We start from the raw sequence: 14,929 nt of genomic DNA on the forward strand, positions 1-14,929 counted from the left end.
GAGTAACTGATAGAAAGGAAATTCATGTACAGTCATAATTCCACTTTCTGAGCATTAATTTCAAGGCTTCCTTTCCCAGAATCTTTAGTCCAACCTGCAATGCCCAAATAGGAGTTCATTCTCTTTTGTTATTGCCTTCAACTTTATGTTGTAATGGTTGAAAAGCTGCCTCATGGGGGCAGAAGATGGAATGCATGGAAATATACCAAATGGACAATAATCATGATAATCAGAAGTTTTCTATATAGAAGGGAGAAGAGAAATCAGCAGAAAGTGACAACAGAAGTTAGGAGACTTGGCTTTATGATCACCCTGCACATCTACCTGCTGTGTGCATGGTGTGCGTGTATGGGCAGCATAATTTTATTCTAAGTCTAAACCTTAGATGACTCATGCAAGCATCTGTATGTACCCTTTGCTTCATGGCAGCTCCTTCTTAAAGTCAACTATGAAAGAGCTTTGGCTTCCACTTTTAAGAACAGCACTTCTCTTTGCAAAGACTGAGTTTCTAGGGCCCAGTGTTTGGCAAAGTGCCTTGCACATACTAGGCATAGTTATTTTTTTATTCCCACTATAATTATTATCATCACTCAATAACTATCTCTTGGACTCCTAAACTGTAGAATCATTGTGCTTGTATTTTAAATACATCCTATAACAAAAAGAGGATTCTATTAACATCAAAAATGAACAATACTCGTTTTAGAGGAAAGAAGTGGTCTGTAACGAATATGTGAATCAAATGAAGTATTAAAACTGAATGAAGATCAGAAACAGAGGATCATTTGAATTAAAATAACCTAAATACTGATTTCTTTTTCTTTCCTTAAGACACAGAGGTGAGCACCACTCCTTTCTAGAACATGAAGTTAGTTACACATTTCCAGTGGACAGTCGGCTTCCTTGGTGCTCCAGGCTGGGTTTACTCTATGGAAGGCCAATAGGATTGGCTTGGCTCTACCTTCTGTGGATCTTGGTTTTGTGGCTCTAGATTTGTGCAGCCCTCTGAACAACAAAGGCCACACCACAAATACTCTGACTCCTCCGCCCAACCAACAGCCTTCAATTTTCCATAATTTCACACTCTTAGCAGCCATGAGACATGATTGAAAACACATGTTGTAGTCTCCCCATGTAAGTCCACAGTCTTTACGTGTTTCCTCAGCACAGGCTGCAGCTGTGATAAATCCCAAGTAAATGTAAGAGTGGATGTTAGCTGTGGTCCATTCTGAAGGAAAATGTTGCATGCATACAGAAATGTCTTCTGGAAGGACTTGGACAGTACAATTTTCTCAAGGGCAAGTGTTTCAGGAATATGACATTGGACCCTCATCATTCCGCCCCACTCTGCACCTGAGCACTCTCCGAGCTTCCCCGGTGGACACTGGCAGAGGAACGGTCTTCTGCTGGCTTCATAACCGACACACTGCATGTCTCCTGGACACGGCTTCTCCATGCAAGGATCGTTGGAACCTGGGCACAGTCCTCCTGTGACAAAGGAGGAACACACATGATCAGTACACAGAGGGATTCACCCTGTGCTCCGGGGAGCACAGGAATGGTTCAAGAGCTGGGCTATACAGGCTCTGGGCTGAGTAACAAAGAGGCCACCCAGAAGCAGGAGCAGCTGAATGGGCTTTACCTGGTGGGGGTGCCTGTCAAATGTCCCCACATTTGCCAAAAGCTCACTGCCAGACTGAAGAGTAAATAGGGCACCTCCTTTTAGGCTAAAATGTACTGAAGTTACACACGGACCAACTCCAGCTGAAGAAAGATCACAATGCAAGGGCCCTGGTAGTATTTATTGGAGTGTGGTTCTTGCATATTGCTGACTATTTGAATGCATCACCTGAGTTTAGATTTCTTCTACACCCACCTCCTGTCCTGAAAAACTTGGGGGTAGACTTTAGAAGATGTTAACTGTTTATTTCTGAGGAGTAGGGGGAAGATATTTCTAAAGAAGAGCATGACTGATTCTAAACTGTGAAAGCACAACTCACATTGTTTCCTAATCCCTTCTGCTACCTACTATTTTATTGATTTGCTGTAAGCGTGCCCTACTACCCATCAAAAATAGTAGAATTATCCCTGGCAGAAGGAAGGCTTCCTTTCCACCTATTCGATGTTCACAGCACCGTAAGATGAAAGGTTAATCCCTCAGAAGGGAAGTCCTGGAAAGCAGATTAACTGATTAAGGCAGAACTCAGGACCCAAGTGAATTATTTCAGAGCGGTGGTGATGGCAAATGAGTTCACTGAAGGAAGCACACTTTTCAAAGGTCCTGGATATCTCACATGTATTAATAATCAGGCTACTTTCAATCTGGTAAGAGTTTAAGTGGCAAAAGGATTATAGAAAAGGAGAGACACAAATTAAAAATGACCCACAACTGAAACAGTTAATTTCCTAAATGGGTTAGCAGTGGCCTGAAGGAGCACCCCTTCTCTGCGAACTGAGAACATGCCGGACATCAGCAACTGTGTTCCCCGGCGGGATCTGGCCCCTCATCATGCTCCTTTATATCCTACCTCTTTCCTCATCATTAAGCATATTGTCCCATGATACAGTTATTTCTTTGTCCAGGGGAAAGTAGAAATTTAATCCTAGCGGCATATAAACATTTTAAGAACTGTAATCCTTGAGAGGAGCAATGTAGGCAGCAGCAGCAAACTCAGAATTCATAAATCCTATTTTCTACCTGTTTACAGCTCCATCATAAAAGACTCTTGGCACTGATCCAGCTTACAAAATCTTAGAAGATGAAGGTATTTTTAACTGAAAATTTGGAAGGATCTCTACAAATGCTTCTATAAGACCTAAGTGCCCTGAAATAACATCTTCCTATTTTCCTCCCCCGAAATCTTTATTCCTGCCATGCATTTATCAATGTTCACGGAACTTAAAACAGCGGTTTGACCATCTCATGACCTATTTCAAGAGGGTTTGATAACCAGTTTTTAAATAATTTTTGGTGCATTCATTGAACAATTTTTCCAGGCCCAATGAGATGTTAGGCCTGGGCATAGGATGAAAGAAAATGATGTCTCCTCTTACTCCCCCCAGGAAATAACAGGTAAACACATGATTGCAGTATAATAAGATAACTGCTTTGACAGAGGTGTATGAGCACAATGGAGGTACCAGAGAAGGAACAATTCTGTCTCCTGGGAGAATGTCATAAAGAAAGGGAACATTTTAACTCAGGCTTGAAGGATGAGCTCCTTTGAGTAACAAAGGAATGAGCTAACCATAGTTAGTGGCTTAACCTCACACATGCCTTAATGTTTACTCATAGTAAGTTCACAACCCTACCGGGTGACTCTGCTGTCTCCATGTGTGGCTTCATCTCTGACGGGCTGCACATGTTTAGGTTGCTCCTAAATGTTGACTAGTGGTTAGTATATTCTCAAAAATGCAAACTGCACTGGACGTGGATCACTTGAGCCTAGGAGTTTGAGACCCCCATCTTAGGGGGAAAAACAAGCAAACTGAGCGCAGTGCTAACCTCAGCCACATGGAGGTGGCAATATGCATAAATGAATTACAAAACGCATCCCATCAAATAGATGTATTAATAACTTCTAAATTGCCTGGGCATTACTCTCCAAGAAGACATGGAAACGGTACTTTATTTAAGAAATCTTTTGACATAATGGCTTCTTTTCCTTTGGGTAGATACCCCGTAGTGGGACTGCTGAATCAAATGGCAGATCTACTTTTTAGTTCTTTGAGGAATCTCCATACTGTTTTCCATAGAGGTAGGACTAATTTACGGTTCCACCGACAGTGTATAAGAGTTCCTTTTTCACCACATCCACACCAGTATCTATTGTTTTTTGATTTTTTAGTAATAGCCATGCTGATAGGGGTCAGACTTACCTGTGCAGTACTAGGTACACTATTCTGGTGATGGACCTAAAAGCCCTGACTTCAGTATTATACGATTCATCCGTGTAACAAAAACATTGTAGCCCTTTAATATTTTGAAATAAAAATTATAATAAACAAACAAAAGAAATCTTACTTTCCATGCCACGGACATGTGTTTTTCCCTTCTATTTTAGCCAGCCTAAGGATACCCTTTCCAGAAATTTCTACATTTCTGAGATTCAACTACAGATATTACATTTATAGTCTGTGCTGCTCTAATGTAATGGCTGCATTGCTAAGAAACCTTGTACTATCAAAAATCTAGTTTACAGGCCACTGTTTCAAAGGGGAAAAAAGAGGGCTAATTTCAGACTCATGATAGCAAAGGTATTTATTCTTGAAGAAATTATGCTAACATTTTTTAAAAAAGCTATAAGTGAATATAATAATAGCCAAATACTTTATTTCAGAGTAAATCTAGCATTTGGGTACTTCTACCTTTTATTCACATGTTTTGGCCTTTTCTTTTACCATCATCCTGCTCTGGTAGTTAGCACAGTACTAATCACTTTCTTATTCATCTTTCCTACTCTGGGTCAAAGCACAAAGCCACTTAGACCAGCAAGCAGAGCTCAAGCTCACAGCTCCTTTTCATTTTATTTCCTTGTGTCATCTCTTAGCAGCCCATATAATTAAATCATATTCACTCACTAATGAATTGTCAGATCCAATCCCTGCCATGAAAATATTATAAGTGCATTCTAAAATTAAAAAATATTTATATAATATTAGATACATAATAACGGATATTTATATTCATTCTAGCGGCATGGACTTTGACAGGTTCTTTCTCTTTCTTTTTATTTTTAATAGGCTCCTTAGAGTTAAAGGGACAGTTTTTGACAAGGGATGTGTCTTTTGATGCTTTAAAAATCCTATGGGGCCTCCTCCCTGAGCCCTAGTCTGATCTGTGTTCAGCCATAAACATGCAGGCTCCAGCTGCTGCTGTCAGTTTGCTCTGCTCACGGGCCCACTCTCTTGCGGCTCAAGGAGGTACGAAGGCAGATTAGAGTGTGCAGGTCAGTGGGAATGCAACAGCCTCCTCCGCTGGCGACAGGCGTGATCATGTGCACAGACCGCAGTCTATGCCTAGCAGAGACCTCTAGTTATTGAAAAACAGGTTCCTCAAAACTAAATACTCCATATAACCAATATTTCTATCCTTTCCTCTCTATAAACTATCATAAGAAATTAGGTCCTTTCTTAAATACATACTGTCAGAGGAACTTGACGTTTGTATGCCAACCTGAGCAATGTCACATGCTCCTTGGCCTTAGATGTGCTCAGGTCTGGGTCCTGGGGACACTTTCCTGGCGACAACGACTCTCTTTCCAGCCAAAGCCCTAAGTTACCTAGCAACATAAAATCCAGTACGTTTAAGTGGATAAGGAGGGGTTAACTTGTTTTTAGAAATCACAATTCCGTCATCCCCTTTTCAGGGACGTGTATATACCTATTACTGTTAAGAGCCTTAAAAACCCTCTCTCTGGTGGCAGAAAGTGCCACCTCAGCTCCCGAGTACCAGTGAAGAGACAACAGTGTCAACCCCTGTTGGCTTCTGGGAGGAAGTTTATCTTATTAACCACCGTGAAATAATCCAGGTTTAATTAACTTGTGCTGTGTGCAGTGACAGCTTGGGAGGTGGAGGCTCACAGACCTACATGTTCTGCATCTCAGAGATCCATCAATTTGGTGCCAGAGTGAGCATGAAGGGAGAAGGGTCCCACTTCATCAAACCGGCTGAGGCCATTTACCGCACGTCAGGGCAGGACCAGACATTTTTAGCTCCTGTCACAGTGTAAAGCGGGCAGAGCGTGAGCTCTGTTCCCCACTCGCAGGTCCTCTGGGGAAGGCAGGGCGGCGTCGTGGAAAGGGGTACCGCATTGACCAGCGGCAGGCCCGGATTCTGGTACTGCTTGTTACTTGATTTATTCACTGTGTGCCCATGAACAAGTCATTTGGCTTTTCTGGGTCTCAGTTTCCTTTTCTAAAAAACCAGAATAATGATTCTTCACAGCATTATGAAAATAAAATGGGCAAGTATATGTGAAAGCGTCTTATAAAAAAAATTGTAGTAAAAGCAAATCACTGCAAGGTCTCAAAACTGGAGACACTAACTTAACTAGCAACATGGCAGAGAACTGAAATCAGGTGTAATCGTTTACTTGCTGTCCTTGTTGGGTCAAATTCATGATTGTAAGTTGGTAGATGACGGGAAATACACTGTGTGCATGGGAGGCATGGAATAGGGCCTGGAGCGTTTTGTTCCTTGGTGTCACAGGGCACGTGCAGCTGTGTCAGCCTCTTCACCGTCTTCTCTGCGTCCCATGCAGGTGTTCTTTTCACACAGCCTCTCCACCAGGAGAAACCAGCACACAATGTAGCCATTCTCCGAAAGAAGGCTTTCCACCTTCCGAATGTTTGCTCAGGTGGAAACCGGTCACTTTCTACAGAGTGGGCGGCAGATGATTGACTTGAGCAGAAGCTTCAGTGCTTTGGAACATGCAGGGAGGAGAAGAGTGATCCCCTTGAGGTTTCAAAGGGTCTCGCTACATATTTATGACTCTCCTCTCCTCATCTGCCCAGCATTCCCACAGCCCCCTGGATTAAGTCTGTGTCGTTAGCCAAGACATCAGTATCTAGCTGTGATTATTATGCTGCCACTTTGAGCTGATTCAACCTCTTGATTTATGTTGCCGCCTCATTACACTGAAGAATCCAATAACTAACGGTAAATATCCCACGTCCTGAATCCACATGCCTTGCCAAGATGCCATGTCCTGGCAAATAGCACATAAGTCAGTAAGCTCCCCTCCTAATTCATGGCCTGCAAGAAGTTTTAAAACACTGAGGTCTCAGCTTTGAAGTTGTTCCTTGTTCTAGAAGCAGAGAATCACCCAGAATAGTGTTTGCTTGACTCAGCCATATTTTCTCTCTGATTTCAGTAAGGGCTGAGTGCAGTTTCATTCAAGACCGCCTCTCTGGGGGCAGCTGGGTGTGGGTGGCATATATAAGCGAATGTCTACAGGCTGAGAAGCTGATATCACCACCAGGATGGGGACCTCCAAACCTCTCCTGGCACTTTGGGACTCATGCGTGCTGGAGATGAGGGATCTGCAGACATAGCTCTTATGAATAAAAAATAAAAAGTTCCCAGGTTATAGGGACAACCTGTTTAAGATTCAGAGACAACACTGAGGGCCATTCAAAACCATTGGGATAGGCTCTCTCCTCAGATCATTAGTATTAACAAACCTCAGCCAAAGTGAAAACCCAATTTCAGATAGAGTTCTCTTTGCTGTTTAAAAACACAAGTCCCCTTTTAAGCAACTCACTGCTTCACAGAAGCCATCATTTTATTTTATTGTGCTTATTAGGAATGCATCAGTATTGCCACCTGTCAGCAGGCTCTGATTACCTGTCCTACCATATTCCTCCCAAGGACCGTCCTTACTCCTTATCATCTGGCCCAACTGAGCTCCTTATCACTTGCCTGATGCACGATGCTGTTTCATGCTCCATGGGCAAGGGGACCACATCAGCCTCCTTCCACTGTGTCTCCAGCACCCTGTACAGGGCCTGGCATAGAATGGTATTCAATTAGCTGCTGAGTGAATGAGCAAATAAAAGGGAACCTAAAACCTCTGGGCCTTTCTCTGTACTTCTTTCTCTGCTTAAAAAGCATTCCCTCCGGGGAAAAGACCCATTAGGACAAGCTTTGCTGTTTCCAATGCCTTTCTTCAACTCCAGGTAAAACTGACAATTCCCTCCTTATGCCTCCTCCATGACCCAATTATACCACCTGTAACCCTTTATGGTATGTATGTGTTTATAGCCAAGGAGCAAAGGAATTTCTGGTGTTTGGCTAAGAAAAGAGGATTCCAGGGGTCACAACAACTATCCTTAGCTATCTAGAGGGCAGCCTATGGCGTTAGCTCACCTTCTGTGCGTCTCTGAAGGACTCAGCTGTGTGACGTTACAGGTTGATGGGTTTTAGTGCCCTGTAAGACAGAAGGTTGTCTCAGGACTGGCTGGTGAGCTCCTGGCACTGGTGCTGAAACTTTGGCTGAATTACTATGTCAGGAATATATAGCAAATGTCGTGGGTGGAGGCTGGATTGGGTGACTTCCATGTTCCTTCCAGATCTGTGCAGAGCTGGTAGGGTGCAGTGGTTAAGAGATGGTCTGAGTAAGACAGTCAAGTACGAATCCTGGCTCTGCCACTAACTAGCTCTGTGAGCAAGTCATTTGACCTTTCCAAATTTTGGTTTCCTTAATTTTTGAAGAAAGTTAAATACCTACTCTTTAGGGTTATAGTTAAGAGTTAAATGTAATTATACATATGAAAAACAACATGGGAACTGGTCATGGCTTGATAAATGTTAGCTGTTATGTCTGTCCCTGCCTTGATCTATGCACTGAATTGTGTACCAGTTCTCATCTCCATGCTGTGGCTCTCGTGCCCCTTGGCCCAGAACCCTCCATCCTCGTCACTTACCTACTTCCAGGCATCCTTTCAGACCTCGCTGAGGTAGCACCACCTCCAGTGCTTCAGTGCTCCTCTTTGTACCTGAGCAAACCCTACCACGGTGCCATCCCCACTGACTGTGGGCAGGGCTGCTGTCTGACTCACCTCTGTCTAGCACAGGGCCTCACCCAGGGCAGACGCACCATCCATTTCATCTGGAGCACTGGGTCCCATTCTGTGTTCCATATCTGAATAAAGACTTGACAGATCAGGTCTCCACTTCTGCCATCCCACCCTTAAACACTGGTCTTAAACTCCAGTGGTTTCACTGAGAGTCCCTTCTCCTGGACAAGTGTCTCCTTTCTGATACATTTCTATACAAGACTTTTGAAAAAAATCAATGAAATTAAAAAAAAAAAAAAGGGCAATTGGCACAGCCCAGAGGGCTGCCCTGACACCCTTTCCTCTTGCCTCCCCGCCACAGGCTCGAGGGCATCTATCATTCCCCATTCATTTAAGCTGGTGTCAGGCTTGCTCACCGAAATGACATTGTTCATTGAACATCTGAAGTTCATCAGGAGCCGCTGCACAACATCAGAACTTTGTATCTCTTCAAGTCCTGTTCAAATGTGATGCTCAGCAGTGACTGGAATGCAATGAGCTTATCTGGCACTAAAATTCAAGTCTGCTTTCATTTTGTTAAAGCAACTCAGCATTTTGGTTCAAGATGCTAATGATGATAATTGGACCAAAAAAAAATCTGTATGAGAAAAAGATGAACTGGAAGGTGGAAGATAGAATATTGAGGCAAAATTTGTACAAACATTACTACACAGCCCAGAATGGACAGCTACCTCTATTTATCATGCCAATTATTCCACCAGGTGGTGGGAAAGTCCATTTAGTGAATCTGGCGACCTCTCAGAATGAACAGATGAGCAGCCAATACTAGTTGTATATGTGTGTTGTGTGTTTGGGAGAAGGGCATTTATTGAATTCAATCATTTCTCCTTTCTACTGATAATAAATGAGAACATGCCTAAAAATGCCTAATGCTTACCTTAACAATTCTTCACCATAATTTTATTTAAAGGAAAAAAAAAAAAAACTTTAGAAGGAGCGAGAGAGCTATTGGTAAAAACTTGCCCCCTGAACCTGGAGGAAATTTTTCCTCTTTGTCTTGCTGTGACATTTCTCAAAGTTTGGTTTCCTGGCCACCAACATTAGAGTCACGCAGGGTACATATGTAGTCTCCCAGGCTTGACCCTAAAGCTACCACCCATATGTGAGTGTGGGACTCAGCAATGGGCATTTCTAGTAAGTCCCGAGCACACAGGAATCTGAGAGAACCTCTGCCTTACTGGGGTCATATTGTGAGGCTGGCAGTCAGTCTGCTAGGAAAACGGGGTTATAGTCATGCGTCACTTAACAACAGGGATACATTCTGAGAAATGTGTCATTAGGCAATTTCATCGCTGTGCAAGCATCATGAAGTGTATTTACACAAACCTAGATAGAAGAGCCTGCTACACACCTAGGTTGTATGGGGTAGCCCATTGCTCCTAGGCTATAAACCTGTACAGTATGTTACTAAACTAAATACTGCAGGCAACTGTAACACAATGGTAAGTACTTGTGCATCTAAACATATCTAAACACAGACAAGGTAATGCATTGGGATATGACATTATAATGGTTATGATATCACAAGGCAATAGAAAAATTGCAGCTCCGTTATACTCTTATGGGACCACTGTTTTATATGTGGTCCCTCATTGAGCGAAACATCACTATGCCACACATGACTGTATTCGAGTATTCTGATAGGGTACATAGCACTGGGGTTATGATTCACATTAAAAATGGAAGAGTCCTTGCTCTTACGATACAGATAATACGGGCCCAAGAGGACCTTATAATGAATCAGCATGCCACTCTCACTCGCTGTACGGCCCTGGGCAAGGCACACAGCTACGACATCTATAAAATGGAGATTATGACACATACATTACCTTCTGAAGACAGGATTGGGCCAGATGACCTTTTGAGCTCCTTTTACCACTAAAATCTAGAATTTTATTTTATAGCTTAATTATATTAATAAGAGTGACTCAAAGGTGAGAAGAGGCTGAGAGCTTGGCCTGACTATGCACAAAGCTCTTATCATGCAAATGCTGGCTTTTCAAACGTAGAAGGCCTCCTTTTGGGATGTCTGGGAGCTAACTCACACAAAACTCCAGCATTCTAGCTTTACTGGGAGTAGAAAGGTTTATGGAGACCAGAGAACAGGTGTCCTGAGTAGGGATTTCACCTTGCAACTTACTGCATTTAGAACATTAGTGTCTTACACAAAATAGACAGCAAGTCCCTCTACCCCCAACAAAAATCACCCCCCTAAATTCTGCCTTTAAAGAATCTTGCAAGACCTTCTCCCGAGTCCCCATCTCTTACCGATACATCTCTTACTGATGCTCTCATACTCATCCCTAAAGATCCAGCACATAGGTGGTCTCCATGTACAAATACCATAGAAAGCTTTTCCTTTGGTCTATGCCCCAGCATTTATTATAGCACTATTACAGCAAGTAGGTGTAATAATTGCTTCACAATTGTTAGCTCTTAAGGGCAGAGACTATTTTTTAACTTTGAATATTCAGTGCCTAGGGCATGCTGCCTCCATAGATTTTTACTGAAAGAAATGAGTTCTCAGAGTACAAGGATTAATTAGCTGGTATAGTTTCTCCTGCAGGGTTTGTCCTGTCCTGTCCTGAACCCCCTTTGAGCCCTGTTGTGAATCACTGCACCAACGCCCTGGCAGAGCTTTGGTGTATATCAGTTTGCCTATGAAGGAAATCTAGGTAAGGCCCAGACAGCTGGCATTCATAAATTCTGCATGTCGGTAACATCTGCCAGAAATGCATTTCACCTGGCCTGCATGCTCTGAGTTACTTTGCAGCTAATTTACATATTCAACAGGTGTGGACAGCACTGCATCTACCTGATGAGAACACAAACAATTCACTGGGTACCACAGAGCAAGCAGCTGGCACTCTTCCGGGCTGCTTGGAGGCTGTCAAAATGCCTCTTAGCAGCTGTGACACCTAGGGCTGCCCTCTGATGAGCTCATTCTCCAAACTGCAACCAAGAACTTTCCACAAGGGAAGAGGCCAAAGGCCCTGCCTGTCCCCAATTACCCAAGGGGATGTTTTACAAATGGCCTTCCTTCTGGGCACAGTCCCTTTGGACCAAGTTCAAACCAGCCAGAAAAACTCCGGGTGCAATTTTCTTAGAGGAAGGCAGTGAATTTATGGCTCTGCATGTCAGAGAGAGGAAAAGAGGGAGAGAGCAATGCTTCTCACCCATCACTGTGGGCATGTGCAGCTATGGCCTTTGATCAGTGAAGGTCAAGTTCAATGACTTCAGTTACATCAACAAACATGAGCCATTCTGTCGCTGCTGTTCTGAGGGCTGAATGCATGCCTTGACTGTGCTCCTGACATCTGCCCCTGTTCCTCGCTGCCCTCAGCCTCTGCAACATTTTCCTAACTGGTCCCCCTGCCTCTGGCCCAGACCCTCTAATCCACTGCCCTCTGCAGCCAGCACGCCCTTTGTGAAAGACAGATCTGATCCTGCTATTTCTTCACTTCACATCAACCAACCGCTCCCACTGCCTGGAGATAATTTCTAAATTCCTCATCCTGGCTAATGGCCCTTGTGTGATCACTGGGCCTGCTCTCAAGTCTCATTTGTCATCCCTTTCCCGCTCCTGCCAGCGAGAGGAAAGCTCTTTCAATCTCCTCTGTGTAGGTTCCTCTCTCACCCTTAAGCCTTCCTCATACGGGCTGCCTCTTGCCTAGAACTCTCTCCCTCCTCTCCCCTCATTCCTGCTTGCCCTTTATCTCAACCTAGAGGATAACCCCTTTAGGAAACCTTCCCTCTAGACGGGGTCCTCCCACAGGACTTTGTGCTTCTCCTGACAATACTCACTCGTCACATGGGCTTGCCTGCCTGTCTGTCTGTGCTGCTCGCTAAGCCACAGCTCCATGGGAGTTCACCCCTGCGGCCCCAGCACCTGTCATGGGTATTGGGCACACAGTAGGTGGTCACTTAACCGTGAGTGGAATGAGTGAATGAACGCATGCGTGCCAGGAACGGTAGCCCACTCTACTCCTAACATTCGGGAGGTGGGCGGGACCCTGGAAACTACACTCACCATTGCAGGTGCAGCGCACGTTCCTGTAGAAACGCGGACACACAAAGCTGATGCGAGCCGTGCTGTAGGTCATGAGCGCGTGCGAATCCAGGGACAAGCCTTGCTCACAGTGCTGCTCCTGACAGTCCAGCCCCGAGCAGTTCTTCTCCAGGATGGCCGAGATGCGCATGACGTTCTCCAGGTGCCTCCTGGCGCCGGACAGCTTCTGGATCAGGTAGGCCGGCTTGTAGAACTCACTGCTGTGCATCTCCACAGCAAACAGCATGTCCAGCTGGTTGGTGCCCGCCACGGGCTGGATGCTGATGATGCGCAGGCTGTCCTGCTTCTGGGTGAGAACCACGTTCCGCAGGGTGCGCCGGAACCCGTGCATGTGCAGCCCCACGAAGTCCTCGGGGGACACGTTCTCAAAGCGGATGGTGACGGTGTTCTGCAGCATCTCGTGCACCAGCTGCTCCACGTGCACGACCACGTCAGTGGGCACCTGGAAGCGCCCGTCACTCACAGACACATTCAGGACATACTTGCCACTGTCCAGGCCTCCCAGGGCGATGATTTTCCCATCGTGACTGTTCACTTTAAATAGGCTTTTCTGCTCTGATTTCAGGGCAAACGTGAGCACATCATACATGTCTTGATCTGTGGCGTGGATCTTCCCAATGACCCCACCAGGAAAGTCGTCCTCCATGGTGACAATGAAAATTTCCAGGGGAATGACTGTGGGCTTGTGGATACTTTCCTCGATGACACGCACACGGATGTAGGAGCGAGAAACTTGCTGGGGTTTGCCTGAGTCCTTTGCCTACAACAGCCAAAAGGGGGAAAGGCAAGGCTCTAAGAAAACAGTCATAATAATGAAAAAAAAAAAAACCCCTCTGATAGAAGATGTCTCTACCTTTAACCACATTTGCTTCTTCCTCCATCCCTTGCTGTTATTCTGAAAAATGCTGAGGATGTGCATTTAAGGAAGAGGAGTGATTTATCACCTTCCATCCCGTATGTATACTCTGCTATGGACAATAAAATGTGTCAACACAATAAAGCCAGTGGGGGTGAACAGGCAAGGAGGACAGAGGGCTATAAGCTCCGACATGCCCACAACAGGCTGGCCTGGCTTTAATTTTGGCAGAAACCACAGGGGAAACCTCGTAAAGTAGCCTTCCCTGTTGGAGAAAAAATCTCTGTTCTCTGTTGGATTCCTTCCTTTCGACTGGACCAGACGGCACCTTTCTGCACACTTAAGAAACAACGTTAAGTGGGAATTAACCACAGTGAGGTTTAGAGTAACAGATGACATGTGGAAGGGGAAAAATAAGTAGCCTGAAAAAAACCTTTTTCTCTTCCTCCTTCACATAAGAACTGACAGAACAACCTCTCTGGCAACAGGCCTTTACTGAACACCTGCCGCGTGTACTCTGGAAGGAGTCAGCGGTGAGGGACTCCCACGGGTGGGGTCCGCAGGGCTGATGTCTGAGGATGTGGAGCTGCAGCGGCCCTTGCAGGCCAGGTGGGACCTGGGGGCATGTGTCCTTGTCTGTAGAAGGCAGTGTCAGAGCCTGGGCATCACACAGACCTGCATTTGAATCTTGTCTCTGCCACCCACAACATGTTTGGTTTTAAGTAAGTTCTTTAACTTCTCTGAACTTCAATTTTCATACCTTTAATGTGAGTAAAGTAGTAGTATCTACCTCACAGGTTTTTGTACTGTGGGGATTAAAGGAGTGAGTGATTGCAAAGTGCTTAACACAGGTCTAACCCATAGAAATGCTCAGTACATTATGGTTCATGTGAATGTTGTTATTTTTTTATTGCCATCATCACATGATTTATTTGACGGAGGATGCGAACCAGAGACACTGCAATGGAAAATTCATGTGGGAGGAGATAACGTTGACAAATTAGGTTGAACTTGAAGTCAGCCTAACTGTGGTCGTCCCGAACTGTGGACGGCTTCAAAGGACAGTGACGAGTTTGGACTCTATAGGCCAGAGGGTGCCCACTCTAATGTCAGAGGCCAGAAAGATGGAAAGGCACGAAGCCACCAGGTGTAAGGTCACAGAGGAACGGGCCTGGGGCCAGAGGACTGGAGAGTGGTATCTGCCGAAAGGCCCTGAAATTGCAAATCTGAAAGTCTGGGGCCAATTCCAGCCTGCGGGGCCTACGTTTTCAAACACCAGGAAGCCATACATAGCTTTAGTTTAGGTCAGGCATTAGCAAATGTTTTCTGAAAAGCGCTAATTAATAGATGTTTTAGGCTTTGTGGATTACACAGCTCCTATCATGACCACTCCAGGCTGTCCTTACGGCACAGGGACAGTCACC

The 14,929-nt window shown here is 44.8% G+C and overlaps 1 protein-coding gene across 2 annotated transcripts in view; it reads right to left on the reverse strand.

The window, feature by feature from the left end:
• The window catches only part of FAT3 (FAT atypical cadherin 3), a 488,418-nt gene that overhangs the window by 32,449 nt on the left and 441,040 nt on the right, over positions 1-14,929 (reverse strand). For both annotated transcript variants that reach the window (XM_069469075.1, XM_069469074.1), the window contains exons 18-19: positions 12,611-13,409; positions 1,354-1,488 (exon numbers count right to left, since the gene is read on the reverse strand). In XM_069469075.1, coding sequence (XP_069325176.1) covers positions 1,354-1,488; positions 12,611-13,409 — 934 coding nt within the window. The remainder of the gene's footprint in view (positions 1-1,353; positions 1,489-12,610; positions 13,410-14,929) is intronic.

This window comes from Eulemur rufifrons, chromosome 6, assembly GCF_041146395.1.
Source record: "Eulemur rufifrons isolate Redbay chromosome 6, OSU_ERuf_1, whole genome shotgun sequence".
NCBI lineage: Eukaryota > Metazoa > Chordata > Mammalia > Primates > Lemuridae > Eulemur > Eulemur rufifrons.